The sequence below is a fragment of the Lissotriton helveticus genome, chromosome 6 (genome assembly GCF_964261635.1).
Source record: "Lissotriton helveticus chromosome 6, aLisHel1.1, whole genome shotgun sequence".
Lineage (NCBI taxonomy): Eukaryota > Metazoa > Chordata > Amphibia > Caudata > Salamandridae > Lissotriton > Lissotriton helveticus.
Window position 1 is genome coordinate 827,229,314 of NC_136067.1, and position 17,796 is coordinate 827,247,109.

General features: G+C 46.8%; 1 protein-coding gene across 1 annotated transcript in view; it reads left to right on the forward strand.

Annotated features, from left to right (window-relative positions):
* SEC63 (SEC63 protein translocation regulator) overlaps positions 1–17,796 on the forward strand; it is an 844,363-nt gene that overhangs the window by 642,406 nt on the left and 184,161 nt on the right. Inside the window, exon 17 of the mRNA XM_078648413.1 lies at positions 1,628–1,786. Coding sequence (XP_078504539.1) covers positions 1,628–1,786 — 159 coding nt within the window. The remainder of the gene's footprint in view (positions 1–1,627; positions 1,787–17,796) is intronic.

The following is a 17,796-nucleotide window of genomic DNA, read 5'->3' on the forward strand; positions in this document are numbered from 1 at the left end:
ATTCCAATTACTAAGTTGCTCCCTTTCTATCATTGTAGATATATATACATTTATGATTTTTACGTCTTGATCTGACAATGAAATAAACAAAATACAATTTACCTATCACTATAAAGATAAGCAAAAAATGTCTACAATCTGACTAACGTATATTAAAGTGAGTACTATGCTTTGTCGTTTGAATTAATCATGTATCCATGGAATCCACCCAAATATGTGCAAAAATAATTATTTTAAAATCATGACATGTCAAAATTCTATCGTTGCATATCCCAGCCGGGAGTGCAGAAACAAGGTTGTACGTGAATTTGAAATGCATATATTAACATACTGAGGGGGAGTTAAGGGTGAGGAGGCAGACGATCCTTGATGTAATTGTTAAAAATTATATCTGTGCAAATACATTGATACTATATATATATATATATATATATTATAATACATATATACACATCAACACACACACATACATCAGACATTACAACACAGGTAAGGGGTCATGCATTGTACAGCCCTGCGGGGTATTGCAATGTATTGTAATGCCTGTAGTTTTAAGGCATGCGAAGTAAAGACCTGTGTTGTAACGTCTGATATGCATGCCCAATACCAGTTTGGCACAAAAGTTGACATAGCATAGAGTTTGGGCAAAGGCATCGCCTTTCAACCATGCCAGCAGGTACTGGTGGTGCTGTATGGGTGTCAAGAAAAGAAACAAATGCATTGAATTCAAGGCATGCTCAAAGATCACAAATTGACCTTTTTACCCCTTGGGCATGTATTTAGGATGTCGTGTATCTGGACTCTTTGGAACTTGGTGCAAGATATGAGTACCACACCCTATGCCCATGCTTTCTGGGCAAGGCAATGGTCATTAGCTATTATGGGTTGTGAAATTGAGTGCTTGACATTGCCAGAGATCGCTCCACTACTGCTGGAATTGTGGTCAGGGGACTAACCATTGTCCAAGGCGAAGGCTTGCGCCCTGTACTAGCCTTGCATGGCTTAAGGCTGTGCCCTGTGGGTACTGGTGGTAGGATAGGGGGCGGCGGAGTTTCAGAAGATATATTGATGAAGGGAATGATCTGCACAAATGCACTTAACATTTTCTTACAAAGCCGAAAATGTCAATTAAACATCTTGTTAGTCTCTTGTGGTTGAATATGACACAAAAAATGTTTTTGTACCTTCATTTATAATATTTAAGATAGTGCTTTGAAGGATGAATTGGTGTATGGAAGCATAAATATTGATATGGAAAAGTATTGCTACATGGATGCAAAATTATGGTATGTTATTGTGAATGAACAGAAATTATGAAAATAGAGGTGCGGAAACCGTAGCAATAGAAAGGTGAAAATAGGCCTATATTATAAAGAAATATTCTTCTAATGTCAATGTTAATTATCTTGTATGTACAGACATTTTGAAGAAAAAATTGATACCTTGGAGGTGCATCTTGACATTTCGCAATATGTTGTGTTTTGTTATAAACTTGAAAACCATAAAACACAAAAGACTGAATGTTTTGTGGTCTTAGGACTGTTCAGATAATTGCACCAGTGTCACATTTAAGGCTATGTAAAATTGTCTGGCAGTTTGCTATAAAATAGCCTTACTTTTTTTTTAGGAAATAATAGTAAAAGAGGAAGAAGAAGAACTTTCTGACAAAGGCAGTGACTCTGATGAAGAGGACACCAACAGAGATTCACAAAGTGATAAGGAAGACGGAAGTGACAAAGACTCAGACAGAGAGCCAGATGAAAAACACAATAAAGATGATGAAGCCGTAAGTCTACTTTATACTCTAAGTGAATGTTTATGATTGCTTTTTCATAAAGTACTCAGACCTGCGGTACCTAGGCTCTAAGTAATGAAAACAGTCCAGGAAGAGAACAAATTGGAAGAATTTACTAATTTGGTAAATGCCCGTTAATTATTATGAAGTTGTTTTATCAACAATATATGTTTGCACATTTATCTAAATAGCGAATGTACAATGCATGTTTGTAGATATCTCATAAACCTTTAAAAGGAATGTCACAAAAATAAGTGGCATTCTTTAACAATTGCACTTTCAGTTTAATGCAAAATTAGATTATGCCCTGATCACACCACAGGTACCAGGCCTTGGGTTCTCCAGCGCCCCTGCGATATTCGCGCACCACTCCGGTCCCGCGCTCCCACCCCAGCACCCGATTTTACCACCTTCCAGCCTCATTAGACGCGGCCCCGACCCAGTATCCTCTTGCTACCGTAAACACCGTCTCCCGCAAACCATGTTATGCGCGACACGCATCTCCAGAGTGCACACGCCTGAGTTCTCCCTAGGTCACTTGTGAGTTGACCCACACAGTGCTCAACCACCGGTGGGTCCTTGTTATAGCTATGACACAGCGGCTTTAATCCTCTCTTCCTCTGGATTCCCACACTATCCGGCCTATGCCATAATCCAGACTGCACGCGCCTGACTTCTCCTTTGGTCACTTGTGACTTGACCCACACAGTGCTCAACCACCGGTAGGGCCTTGCCATAGTTAGGACACAGCGAATTCACTCCTCTCTTACCCTGGAATCCCACACTAGCCGGCCTATGCTCCTATGGCCCCCTTCACTCCCGCGCCCCCCTCACTCGTTCCCTGCTTTGACTTCTTTCCATGGTTGCCTTTCCAACCCCCTGATTCCCCTCTTTCCTTCCCTGTACAGCACGGCTTCACTCACGCAAATCTGTCCTGAAGATGATCCTGAACCAGTAGGATCGAAACGTCGTCAACTCCTCGGCTCATTAAATGGCGCATCCCCTGCCTTGGCTCAACTGAATTGTTCATTCAAAACAGAAATCCTCTGTACTGTTATATGAGCCACTTCGTCGTCCTGATTCACTGTATATATTTGCACAATTGCACCTCACGCGCCGTCCCAGCTGATCACAATTGTCACTTGTCGCTATCCGTATGTCAGTCACATCCCCTGCACCAAGTCCAATTAGGGTTTGTTTCTTTATACAGTGCTGCTACAACTGTTTTCTCTCCTTTCTTTTTGAATATATGATGCTTAATGCACATTCCTAAACCAATTTGAGTCTCCTTATTTCTGTTCATGTAATGCTTTTTGCATATCAATGTAACTGCCTAAAAAGTAATACCAGTTGGGTCCTTGTTTATAATTTACATATTACTGATTAATTGAAGCACATAGAAGAAATAGCCATTCTTAAGGGATACAAAGCGAAGTGTCTGAGGTATAACTCCATAAATCTCAGCTTCCAGTCACCCTTTTGATAGCTTTTGGTCAACACAATACGATTCTTAAGCACCAGAATGTTACGTTCATGTCTGCACCATCGCTTTAAAACATGATGCCCCACATGTATTTTTTTGTTTAATTGTAAGACTCATAAACTAGATTTGATTCTACTAAGGTCCTCTTTCCGCCACCATGCTTTTTTCCGCTTTTTTTTTCTCCCTCTACATTCCTTCTTAACACCCTTACATTGCTTTCTTTTCTTTCTCAATACTTGTAAACATTAGGGGTTTTTTTTGTTGCTTTTTATTTTCATTAATTTTGATTCTGTTCTGGTATTTGTATTGCTCAAATAGGATTGGCCCTAGTAGCAGTCATTTCTGATGGATTCCTCTAACTGCAGATAACTCACTCTTAGAATATCCCCAGGTTAGATGCAGAGACTTTTATAGCAATGCCTTTTGTGTGCAGATAGGTAGCTCTGCAGTGACTCTGTACTGCCACAGAAGTGTTAGAGCGGAGCTGCATATGAGCGCCACCCAGGCTTGCTGATGTTTCTTCCCTTCTTTTTGGCCCTTGGCTCATCCGGAGATCCCTACTCTGTGTTGGTCTTCAGATGACCTCAAATTTGACCTCTGACAGTGTACCAGGGGACAATGTCTCCTCCAAAAACAAGTTTCATGTCATGCCATGAGTGCAGAAAGCAGATATTGGTTATGAACCCAATCCACAATGGTCTTTGGTGTTTGGGCTCTTGTCATGAGTCAAAGTTATGTCATAAAATGTGCCCTAATGCACCTAAAGTGGGTTGACGAGTGAGGTGAAACATTTTTTTGCTGCATATATGAAATTGCTGATGAAACTGAAGTTCCTCTCCTTCTTGGACTCCTAACTTTGTGCATCCTCGCCAGTACTAATGCAGGGGTGTGGAATTTAATAAAATATCTACTTGTCCATGGGGCAGTTTGCTTCATAAATCTACTTGTCCTGTAACAAAATCCACTTGTCCCTTTTGTGCCATGTAATGCGGCAACAAATTATGGCAGCAATCTTATTGTATAAGATCTCTGATCTAGCCTGTCTGATTATGCCATGCCCCTAGCATAGTAGTGTTTGAATACTAGCCATTCCTTTATGTTGCCACGTTTCTGCAGATCTACATACTGGGGCTATAGGTAGTGGAAAGCAATAGGTCCAGGGTTGGCATGCCCTTTTGAGTCTGTGCATAACTACTAACTTGCATGTTTTAAGGATTTTCACCAACTCTTCTTTAATTTTTTCCCATACTGAGAAAGGTTGGAACTTAACTCCTGACCATGACAAAAGTGGTTGGAGGGAAAGTGAACTTGCAAACACACAGATTTTCACATGAGCATATAGACACATGCATATTTGCTCATGCTAAAATACAGTTCACTAATATTTTCTAGGAGTACTATTTCTTGGCCTACTTCTGTAACTTTTTGTGAATTCATGAAAGTTGTATATCTGCACTTAATACAAGGACATATACCATTGGTGCACTTTTTAGACTTAATTTAATAATTGGGCCCCTAATTAGGTCTGGCGTAAACAATGACCTTATGCGCTTATTAAAATTCCGTCTCTCTCTCTCGGTCTATCAGCTGGCTTCACTGTGAGTGACAGCATTCTGCTCTTTCACAAGGAGATTATCAGCCCACAAAGTAGTTGTCTTCATTGCCAGGAACTGCCGTGGCAATGTGTGCTTTTTGAGGCGAAAAACTATTTTTGCTTTTGCCAATGTTTGTTATATACGGTGAGGACCCGGCAGCTCCCGCACCAATTTGGTTCTACAAAAATCATGCCAAACCAAGTCAGACATTGAGAAGTCCAAAACGCTGACCATCAATTTCAGACCTGCTGGCTTTGCCCATGCATGTTTATTTTTATTTTTCCCACAATCTTATTGAAACTTGTTACACCGATTTTCCATTATGAATATCTTTAGGCTATGCTCTCCTAAATCAACACGTATTACTAAATGATGTTGCAAAGAAATGGTACTTAAAATTTTACAGTAGTTTAGCCAAATGTTTTTTTTTCCTACTTGCATTTTTTTGTGAACATTTCATTTTGAAAGCAAAGACTCCTCAAGCTTGTTTTCAAGCTTCTGCAAATATTTGCATCTAATCAGAGAGCATTCTTGGGGCATTATGCTTAGCCTCATATTGCTAAACTTTGAAAACGTGTGTACACATTTTATACTGGAACCACTGTCAGTATTACAGTCCAAGCTTACAACATTTACTTAGAGCACTCACCCTAATAATAAAGGATTTGCATTAATGAACCATGAATACAAGTTTGAGCAGCATTGACACACTGACACAAATATTACCTTAACTGCAGACATTGCTCTTCCATGATCCATAATTTGTTACTGTAAACTGGCAGCCAAAGAGTTTGTGCTGTAAGGGGTTAGGCCTACATGTCCCAAGGACAAAATACACATTAAAACATGTTGCCCTTGCCCCAAACAATGTCCTGGACATCGGGCTATAGGAATTTCACATCCCTGCCTAACGCCTGCAATCGAACCTCCAGTTTCAGTGAGCCCAACGTCAGGGCTTCCTCTCTGACTCATCCAGATATTGCAAGAGACCACTCAGGATCTTAAGTTGTGGCAGCCAAGCACCAGCCTGACCTGTGGTAGGCCACTCATTCTTCCTTACCTAGACTTTGTTGTTGTGACAGATGCGTCACTTATAGGTTGGGGGGAGGGGCAGGGAGGGGTGGATATCTGGTGAGGGTCACCTGGAGGAGGTGCTGATTCAAAGACCTCTGGACTCGTGTGGAGAGCTTGCTCCATATCAGTCTTCTGGAGCTTCAGGTGGTCCCTCTGGGTCTACCGTCACTCCAGGCAATGCTTTTCCTCATGGACCATATTACCACTGTATGTTTATACAAAAAGCAGGAAAGATGGTAGGTAGCCAGCCCACTGGCAGGAGTTTTGAATGCCAGAGCAGATGAGCTACGCAGATGTTTGCTGGTGACCTCTCAATTCTGAGGTGGCAAGGGACATCTTTGATCAATAGGGCAACTGGTTACATCCGTACACAAGTGCAGAGAACATGCAGTTTCAGAACACCTGCACAATGGTGTTTCCTCCAGAAAGGTCACTGGGAGAAGCATTCAGACTGCTATGCGATAATGGTATCCTGTATGTGTTCTCCCCACTGCTTCTCCTTCCTCAAATTCTGAGGAAGGTCAGGATAAATAGCACCCAAGTCATCTTAATAGCCTTGAACTAGGCCAGGAGAGTATAGTAACCCAAACTCTTGAGCATGAGTATTTGGCCTCTAATCCAACAACCATCTCAGGGGGAACTCCTGTCTCAGCCAAAGACCACGTTTTGACACCAGTCTCTGCAAGCTACTCCTCCATGCATTGAGATTGAGTAGAAACAGTTAAATGTGAATGTGTTTGATCTGCTGGACACAGTAGTTGTCTTCCTTGTAGCTCGATGTCCTTTGACAAGATCCATCTATGCTGGGAGAAAATTGTTGCCTTGTGTGGCATTCCTTATGTTGACCCTCTGCATGCCAAATGTTTGACAATATTCTTGTTTTTTCGTTGGCCAAGCATGTTGTTGCAGTGAGCACAGTTAAAGGTTCTGTCTGCCCTTTCAGCCATTTTGTATTTACTTTATCAACCCTCTTTGTTTAAATCTTCTTTTTTGATGTGTTTTATCACAGCTCTAACTCAATTGTTTCCCCCGAAGCCGTTCATCATGCCATAATGGAATTTGAATTAATGTTAACCAGTGCTCAACTCCTCATTGTGACTAGTAACGCTCCAAACTGTTTTCTTTATTACCATTACCCCTCTGCACCCTAATAAGTAAATTACAGGCAATCTTGGTTCAACTGCCGTAGAGCTCTTTCTTCCTGGCCAAATTGGCGCGAGGACCCGGACAGCCTAAAGTTGTGATACCTTTTCTTGTCTGCCATAGTTAGTCTGTGAGTGTTTTTTTGCATCACATCACCTTCTAAAGAAGATGAGAGGTTTGATCTATTCAACTCTAAAAGGGCTTTGAGTTTCTACAGTGACCGCTCAAAAGACCATTACGTGAATGATTAGCTCTTAGTGTGATTCTTTTGGGCACGAAAAGGAAGATGATGTAGACAATCACCCTGTGAATGACCTCTGTATCAAAATCTGCTTTACTCTGGCCAAGAATCAACTTCCTGGAGGGGCCTTGGGATCATCTGACACCAGGGCCAAGTTCAAGGAAGATGCTGGTTCAGGAGTTCTTCCAGACTGCTAAGTGGGTGTAGGTGTGCACATTCAAAAACCCCACTGCCTTGACTAGGAGGTCCGATGCGAGAGCCATTTTGCCCACTCTATTCTGCAATATTTCTTAATCTTATTCTATTCCTCAGACCCTGTCTTTAGGAGGTACTGCTGTGGTACCACTGTAAAGTGAGGAATATGCAGTTAAGAATATCCCATCAGTTACTTATCTCCTGCATTTAGGCGTTTTCTGGTGGAAATTCTAACTGCAGACTCTCTCTCAGGGAATCTCCATTAATAATCATAAGCACTGAATGGTCCCACCGACTTTTAGGGATCCCGGAAGTCTCCCCACATGCGCCTGACTATTCAGTACTTATGATTTCAATGGTGATTTCCCAGAGAGAGAACTAGTATTACAGGTAAGAAACCATTCCTTCCTGACTGCCTGTAGGCTCTTCAACATGGCTATAAAATTCCATGTTAGATTTTGGCATAGTAACCTACAGTTTGTTGACCTTCTCTGTATCTGAGGGCATGTAAGGAGAAAGATTAAGAAACTGACTTGTGTAGGTATGGCCCATAAATGCAGCTCCATTACATCACTGCTGGGATCCTATGAAGTCACTGTAGAGCCAGACCATGCACTCTGAGCCTTGCTGCAAAAGTCTTTGGTTCTAGTCTGGCACCAGGTGATATTCTAAAGGTGCAGGAACTCTGGTTAGATTGAGTATTCACCTGAAAGTGTTACCAAAGATAAATAACTTGTTTTGCTACCAAATGTATTGTTGGTGATATTACTGGGAGGCATTTAAGCATGAGCTCTATAAGTCCTCTTGCAGCTGAAGTTTCAGGATAGTTTAATGCCTAACATTTCTTAGACTCTGAAACTATATATAGAATGGAGCAAACACAAGTTGGTAGGCATCTAGAGATATTTGGCATAGGGATCTAGTTTGATATTAACTGAGAATCCATATGTAGTAACACCTTGGCTATCTAGTTTACCTTCTCTTAATTGTTTACAAAATTATGAAATGGTTTTGTGGGTTGAGCCAGCAACTGATCTCAGATCCTTTGTCTTACTCGAAATATTGTGGAACTGCTCATAGACTCATCATGCTCTTTCCAGTTAAAGGCTTCTTGACTTTCTGATGTTTCACTCACAGGATCGGTGACTGATTAATCACTTACCTTCAATTGGATATGCAACAATAATAATAAATAATCCACATTTGTAAAGCGCACAATCACCCGTAAGGGTCTCTAGGCGCTGGGGGCCGTCGGGAAGATTAAGCAAGCTATTGCCCAGAGTCACATGGTGCTGGGCTAACCTGCCGCCGGAGCCGGGGATCGAACCCTGATCCCCAGATTCCAGCGTCAGTCGCCCTGGCCGCGGCGCCACACCTCTCCCACAGAACTTGGAGTTTTCGTAGTTTTTCTCAATAAAATTTGGGAAATGTTTTGTTTCTGATTGCAACCTAATTACAAAAACAAAAAGTGGACTGCTTGTTTGTCTGGTCTGCCAATCTCTCTCTCTCTGTATTGTAACATCGAGCTTACTTTCACGGTGTGCATCACATGCTTTTTAAAGTGTATAGTCTTTACCTTGAGCAAATGCTAGAATGGGGTGCTGTTACATTCAAAATTTCTATGTTAACTTCTGGATTTTATTTTCTCCCGATTCTAGCTCAGTGGTTGAATTATTACTTGGTTGTTGCATTTGGATGCCTCCTTCCAAATCTGAGGAAGATGCCTCATTCATCACCTGTTGTTGCCCTTGAACCTGCAAATCACCAGAAACCCCTAATTCCCAGCACAGATCTATTCTGTGACATCTGCTCTACTAGTTGCAAGTCATCTGGTGATTTAGGAAATGCAGGTTCTTTATTTTTATTTGATCTACATTTTTGCCCGGAGATGTAGATACACTCCACTAGCAGGAAATGCACAGTTTGAAACCAATGTCTAACAAAATACATACAAAATAGGTCAACTCTTGAATTGGTGTAAGTCCTATTCTTCTGTAAGATTTCTGTGCATACCCAAGGTCTGAATAATTTGAGATAATTTGCTATCAGAACACTTTTTTTTTTTACGTGCAATTGAAGTGTAGTGAGTAGCATTTTTAGGACTCCTAACAAAACTTTGCTGTTTATGTTAATATCCGAAAGAAAGAGTTCTGATAGATACATCTGCCGTGTGGATTCCTCACCTTGTGAATATCCCCTTGCGTCAGCAACATTCGGAAATTCTTTTGTAGCCTCGCGCCGACGTGGACTAGGACGTCCTAGAGACACGACCTCGCTCGCGACTCCGCTGACGTCACCGACGCCTACAATAGGCCCACGCCGGCGTGATGACATCAGTTCCCTTTTTTCCGCGTCGTCGACGCTAACGGTTTCGGGATACTCTGTAGCTTATAGCTTATTGTTACTTAATATTCTTCGATTCTCCATTCTCTGACCCTTTGCTACCGTTGTCATGTCGACAAAGAAGACAGGGTTTAAGCCTTGTAGAGAATGTGGGAAGATGATGTCCGTTACGGACCCCCACCAGGACTGTATCTGGTGCTTGAGTTCGGATCACAACGTGGAGGGATGTTCTTCATGTCAGAAGATGAATCCGAAGGCTCTTCGCGAAAGAGAATCTAAACTTCTTGTGGCCAAATTAGAGGCGAGTAAAGTTAAAAGATCCTCGAAGCACTCGAAGAGATCGAAGTCGAGATCCAGGTCGAGGTCTTGAGAGGCGTCGGCCTCGAAGTCTTCGTCTGATCACGTTTCCGGTTCTCATAAGAAACATAAGAAGAGGAGGCATGGATCCCGTCAACATTCAGGTGATAAGTCTGGTTCTAGATCGAGATCTCCCAAGAGGATGAAGTCAAAAGTTATTCCTCCGCAAGTGTCGGATCAAGAAGGTGAGGCTTCGCCTTCGGAGTCGATGGTCCATTCTCCGACTCCGGTTCCGGATCCGACTCCGGCTCCGTCTCCGGCTCCATCTCCGACTCCAGATGGCACCGATGGAGTTCCTGTTGAGGAAGAGGTTCGAATCCTGTTGAGGAGACAGATTCAAACCTGCCTCGAGATCGGCCTGAGCATCCTCCATTCCCGACTCCAGGTCAGGACCCCTCTGCGTTTTTAAACGCAATGTATGGTGTCTTCTCGAGATCATGGTACCCCTCTGGAGCACCTTCGGGTCCCATGGGTCCCATGACTTTTAATTTGGGTGTTCCTCACTCATATGCTCCGGCACCTTTTAAGCCGTATATGCTAGCCCCGACTCCGTTGTGGCAGTTCCAAGCTCCACCGAGGTCGACGCCGATATCGACGCCGGCTCGGCCGAAGTCGACGACTCCGGTTCCGGCGTCACCGACTCCTAGCAAATCTATGGAGCATCCTTCCAAGCCCTCGGATTCGATTCCGAAGTCGGCTCCGACGCCGTCGACGTTGGATTCGACCGCACTTCGAGTCAAAATGAGATGTCGGAGAGAAGCTCAACGTCTTCTTGATGAGCAGAGGGTTGATGAGTCTTCTTCTGATGTGGAGGAGGGCGAACTGAATGGGAGTTGTTTTGAGGACCTAGCAGAGGCGAGTGGTCTCGAATTTTCTCCGGAGTGGTCTTTGCCTTCAGGACCCGATGCACCCTCCAGGGATGTGCAACCATATCATGTTGTCATGAAGAAGGCAGCAGGGCTTTTGGGTTTGACATTGCCTACTGTCGAATTTAAGTCGAATTTATTGACTGAGGTTCTCCATTCTCCAAGCTCGGCAGTGGAGCCGATACTACCTTTTAATGATGCTTTGAAAGATCCCATTATGGAGGTATGGAAAAAACCCTTTTCTGCTCCTGCAGTTTCAAAAAGTGTGGCTAGGAGGTATAGAGTGGCTCCTGAGGATCCTGCTTTTTTATCTTCACATCCCTCTCCTGAGAGTTTGGTTATTCAGGCCGCTTGTTCTAAAAAATCAGTGGGTGCTTTTCAACAGGTGCCTGGCGACAAAGAGGCCAAGAGACAGGACCAAATTTCAAAAAAGACTTTCACTTCGGCTAGTATGGCGTTGAAGTCTTCTAATGCCACTTGCCTTATGGGCAGATATATTCATGCTCTTATGGACTCTATGCGCTCATTAATCCCTAAGGTCCCTGAGGATAGCAGAAAAGACTTTGAGGAAGCTTTGTCTGATTCTCAAGCGGCAGCCCGTCAGGTCATCCAAAGTGGGCTTGATACTACGGATTCTGTGGCAAGGATCATGGGCACGGCGGTTGCCACGAGGCGCTCAGCCTGGTTGAAGTCGTCTGATTTTTCGGCTGATGTGCAGTCTGCTTTGTTGGATTTGCCTTTCGATGGTGAGGAGCTCTTTGAAAGAAAGGCAGATACGGCCTTGGAGAGATTCAAGGACAGCAGGGCGACTGCTAGATCTCTTGGCCTTCAGGTCAGAGGCTCTACGGTCAGGAAATTTAGAGGATTTGGCCGCTCGTCCTTTCGTTCTTATAGACAAGGTCAGCAGCAACAACAACAGCAGCAGCAGAATACCTTGTATAGGTCATACAGGGGAAAACAGAGTGCACGTCCTCGAGGGCGTCAAGCCTCCTCCTCCTCCGCTTCCTCCAACCCCCCAGCCACAGAGAAGCAGCCCTAGATCCTCCATTCAGGATCATGTAGGCCCAGTGGGGGGTCGGCTTACCCACTTTCTACGGGATTGGGAATAGGTTACATCAGATCTTTGGGTTCTCAATCTCGTAGAAACTGGGTATGCCCTTCCCTTTCGGGAATTCCCTCCCAATTACCCTCCTTGCCAGGGGTATTGCTCAGAGGAACATCTGTTGCTTCTACAGGAGGAAGTACAGACTTTGTTAAGAAAGGGTGCGATAGAGGTGGTCCCAGAGCAGGAAAGGAGTCAGGGATGCTACTCCCGGTATTTCCTGATTCCCAAGAAGGAAGGCAGACTTCGTCCAATCCTGGATCTCAGGATCTTGAATTTTTATCTGAAGCAGGAGAAATTCAAGATGCTCACCCTTGCTCAGGTTCTTCAGGCTCTGCTGGAAGAAGACTGGATGGTGTCACTCGACTTGCAGGATGCGTATTTTCATATTCCAATCCTGAAGTCGCACAGGAGGGATCTCCGTTTTACGGTGGGATCGCAGCACTACCATTTTGCGGTCCTTCCGTTTGGACTTACTACTGCGCCTCGAGTCTTCACCAAGGTGATGGCGGTGGTGGCAGCACATCTCAGAAGATCGGGGATACCTGTATTCCCGTATCTGGACGACTGGCTGATCAAAGCAGAGTCTTCAGAGAGAGTGCTCCAGCATCTGCAGGAGACAACCCAGTTGTTGTACAGGTTGTGTTTTTCAATAAATGTACCCAAGTCTCACCTGGTGCCCTCCCAGCGCAACCTGTTAATAGGTGCGGTACTGGACACTACTGTATGTCGTGCATTCCCTCCCCCTCAAAGGATTCGCGACATACAGGAGATGATTCCTTTATTTTACAATGGAGCGGTCGTTCCAGTCCTGAAGGTCCTTCGCCTGCTCGGTCTGATGGCTTCTTGCATTCAGTTGGTCAACCATGCACGCTGGCACATGAGGGCACTCCAGTGGTGCCTCCGCAGGCTGTGGTATCAGCACAACGGGGATCTCAGGGAGTCAGTGAAGATCTCCAGAGAAATTGCAGCGGATCTGTCTTGGTGGAGCGTGGAAGGCAATCTTTCTCAAGGAAAGCCTTTCCAGCTGCCTCCATCGGTGGCCACAGTGATAACGGATGCATCCACTCTAGGGTGGGGTGCTCATCTGGGGGATCTGGAGGTCAAAGGGCTTTGGTCTCCAGAGGAAAGGTTGCTTCACATCAACCTTCTAGAATTGCGGGCGATACGTTTGGCGCTCAAGGCCTTCCTCCCTTCCCTTCGCGGTCAGTCAGTTCAAGTGCTGACGGACAACACGACCGCGATGTGGTACATCAACAAGCAGGGAGGAGTGGGGTCGCAGTGTCTCTGCAGAGAGGCTCTGCGCCTCTGGTCCTCGATTCAGGACCATCGGATTTGTCTGATGGCAAATCATCTGGCCGGAGTGTTGAACGTTCGTGCAGACAGTCTCAGTCGACAGTTCTCTGCCGACCACGAGTGGCGGCTTCACCCGGAGGTGGTTCACGACATCTTTCGGATGTGGGGAACTCCTCGGGTGGATCTGTTCGCCACTCACGAGAATGCTCACTGCCTGTCGTTCTGCAGTCTCCAGTTTCCGATGCAAGGAGCTTTGGGGGACGCGTTTCAGTTGTGTTGGGGAAATCAACTCCTTTACGCGTTTCCTCCCATACCTTTGATTCCTCTGGTTCTGAGGAAGATTCGTCAAGACCGGGCCCAAGTCATATTGGTCGCCCCGGACTGGCCAAGAAGGGTGTGGTATACAGATCTCCTCCACCTCTCCTCTCTCCCGCCGCTCCGTCTCCCTTTCAGGGCAGACCTCCTCTCTCAGATGGAGGGGCAGGTTCTACACCCCCACCTCCAGACATTACACCTTCATGCCTGGAGATTGAACGGGGCAACCTGAATTCCTTTTCCCTTCCGCCTGACGTTGTGGATGTCATCTTGTCAGCCAGGCGTGACTCCACTAAGTCCATTTATTCTTATAGATGGTCGAAATTTGTCACGTGGTGTGAGGAAAAGTCTATTGACCCTGTGAGAGCCCATTTGTCTGATGTTCTCCAGTTTGCCCTTCCTCTGGCGCAACAGGGGCTTGCTGTTGCCACAGTGAAGGGTTATCTTTCTGCGCTGTCCGCTTTTCTCTGCTTGCCTGACCAGCCATCTCTTTTTAAGTCTCCTGTGGTGTTAAGATTTTTGAAGGGCCTCACAAATAAGTTCCCTCCTACTCCTTTTATTGTGCCTCAGTGGGATTTAAATCTTGTCTTGACTTTTTTGATGGGTGCTCCTTTTGAGCCTCTTCACAAATGTCCCATGAGGCTTTTAACCTTTAAAACAGTCTTCCTCGTTGCAATAACCTCGGCAAGGAGGGTAAGTGAGCTTCAAGCTCTTAGTCATAAGCCCCCTTTCTTGACCATTCATGCTGATCGAATGGTTCTCAGGACCAGGGCTGCTTTTCTGCCTAAGGTGGTAACTCCCTTCCATCTGGGGCAGTCCATTACCTTACCTACCTTCTATCCTCCCCCTCACCCTTCTAAGGAGGAAGAGAGACTGCACCGTCTGGACCCTAAGAGGGCGGTGTCCTTTTACTTGGACAGATCCAAGGACTTTCGTTTGGAAGACCAGCTCTTCATTGGGTTTGCTGGCTGCAAGAAAGGAAGAGCTGTCCATAAAAGAACCTTGTCAAGATGGATCGTCCTCTGCATAAAGATCTGCTACTCTTTGGCCGGTAAGGAACCACTAGAGGGTATAAGGGCTCATTCTACAAGGGCTAAGTCTTCGACCTCTGCATTGGCTAGAGGTGTGCCTGTAGAGGATATTTGTAGAGCGGCAACTTGGTCTTCCCTCCACACTTTCGCGAAGCACTACTGCTTGGATTCCGAAGTGAGGAGGGACGGTCACTTTGCACGCTCTGTCCTTCAGGATTTCCTGGTTTAGAGGAGTGGACACCCTCCTCCGGGAGTGGGGACTGCTGTGGGACTCTATTCACAAGGTGAGGAATCCACACGGCAGATGTATCTATCAGAAGAACAAGTTACTTACCTTCGGTAACGCTTTTTCTGGTAGATACTATATCTGCCTGTGGATTCCTCACTGACCCAACCGCCTCCCCGTTGTCCACTCTTCTATGCCAGAGTTACTGTAATGTAATTATTTTGTTGTCAAGGAAATGTTTCAACTGCTTTCCTGCATTTGCTTTACACTGTGTGTTTTGCCTTGACTATTGTGTACTGTGTGTACTATGTATATATCTACTGTCATTGGTCCGTCCGTGTGCCTCGATGGCACGGAAAAAAGGGCGGAACTGATGTCATCACGCCGGCGTGGGCCTATTGTAGGCGTCGGTGACGTCAGCGGAGTCGCGAGCGAGGTCGTGTCTCTATGACGTCCTAGTCCACGTCGGCGCGAGGCTACAAAAGAATTTCCGAATGTTGCTGACGCATGGGGATATTCACAAGGTGAGGAATCCACAGGCAGATATAGTATCTACCAGAAAAAGCGTTACCGAAGGTAAGTAACTTGTTCGTTAGGGTTAGATTCCTTACCTTAGAATATCCCCAGGCGTCAGACTGGATCCAGAAAGTTTTCGTCAGCAGTACCCCTGCGCGTTGCTAGGCGTCGTCTGCGGCTCCGCGCCGGTGTCGTGATCGCCAGGATGATGTAGTCGGAGTACTTAGATGCCGCCCTCGAACGCTGATGTCAGTTCTTCTTTTTTCCGCGCCAGCAAGCGCAGATCCGGGAAGAGCAGTACTTCAGTCAATTTTTGACTAAGTTTTTGATCTCTTTTGATCATTTTTCGAGCCGACCCTCGACTCGCGATGCCACTAGGGATGCCTGGTTTTAAACCTTGCGAGGACTGTCACCGCTTGATGTCGGTGACAGACCCCCACCATCGGTGCCTTTATTGCCTTGGGCCCGACCATGATGACAAGTCGTGCCCCGACTGCCGGGCCTTGACCTTGAAGACTAGACGGGGGCTGTTCAAGCTCCGGCAGTCGGCTCCGCGCCGCTCGAAGTCCCTGTCGAGGAGGAAGTCAAGGGACCGGTCGCAGAGCCGCAGTCATCGCCGCTCGACGAGTCACCACCACTCGTCGGGCTCCAAGACCTTGGGTAAGTCGGGGCATTGGAAAATGAATTAGAAGAGGCGTCATCGCTCTTCTGACTCTCCCCGACACCGCCCACGCGGCTCCGTCGGACCTGCAGGTGCCGCGTCCAGCTCCATACTTGCTGGTCCCTGGGCTGCACGCGACACCGGAGGAGGTCAGCGCGTTCCTCTCGGCCCTGAGGTCACGCTTTCCTCCGTCGGCACCTGCTGAGGCGCCTTCGGCCCCGTGGGTCCGACTGGGAGCCCTAGAGGGCCGCAGGGCTCTACTGGATCCAGGCCGTCGCCAGTCGACCTCACAACTCCTCCGCTGGCGCCGACCCCAAGGGAGTCGCCCCGGCGCCGTCTCTGGATGACGTCGACCCCAGTGTTAGTCCGGGCCCGGCATCAAACCGGCGCGCTTGGCGCCATCTCCGGCGCCGATGGGTGAGGCCTTCACCCTCGACCCGGCTCCATCATTTTTACCTGATTATCAGGAGATTGATGACGAGAAGGACTGGGAGGGATCTGAGGACCCTCTGGCACTGCAGTGCCAGGGGTCTGGACACTTCGCCCGACACTGGATTCGTCTCTTCTCCCTCCGTGGCTTCGGAGGAGGGGGCTGCTTACAGTGTGGTGTTGAACAGGGCGGCCACAGCCTTGGCTCTTGAGCTATCTGTCGCGGCCGTGAGGACTAACCTCCTCCCTGAGGTGCTCAAACCGCAGGTAACCTCCTCGGAGCCTCTACTGCCGTTTAACAAAGCCCTCACTGACGTTCTGCTGGGCACCTGGTCCAAGCCCTCCACAGGCCTTCCTATGGATCGGAACGTAGCCCTACGCCACCACCCGGCTCCGGGCGACCCTAGCTTTCTGTCCGTACACCCCACCCCCGAGAGCCTGGTGATCCAGGCCTCTACGTCCCAGCCCGCATTCCCGACCGCTCCTCCGGATCGGGAATCCAAAAGGTATGATCAGTTTGGGAAAAAAACTGTTCTCCTCTCTGAGTTTGGGGCTGCGGTCTGTCAACACCGCCTGCCTTTTGGACCGTTATACCCACTCTCTGTGGGATACGGTTGCGGACGTGCTGCCACAGTGTCCGGAGGAGGCCCTGGCAAAGCTCGTCCAAGCCCTGACGGAAGGGTGGGATGCAGCACGGTACTCAATTAGATGTGGACTTGACACCATGCCTGGCTGAGGTCCGCTATCTTTTCAGGGGATGTCCAGGCCTCGCTCATGGACATGCCCTTCGATGGCCGTCACCTTTTTGGCGACAAAGCGGACAGTGCGCTGGAACATTTCAAGGACTCCAGGGCTATGGCCAAGTCCTTGGGCCTAGGCCAGCGCCAGCAAAATTCCGCTTTTCGCCCCTTTCGTGGCCAAAAAAGGGGCGCCCCCACACGTCCAGCCAGCCACAGGCCGCAGAACCAGTCTCAACGCGGACTTGGTTACCGCCATGGCGGTGCCGGGGGTCAACGGCAGGGTCAGTCCACATCCGCTCCCGCAGCATCTGCCTCTAAGCCTTCCTGGTCCGGCATTTCAGGCCCATTCGACGCCAGTGGGGGGCAGGTTTCACATTCACGTCGGACA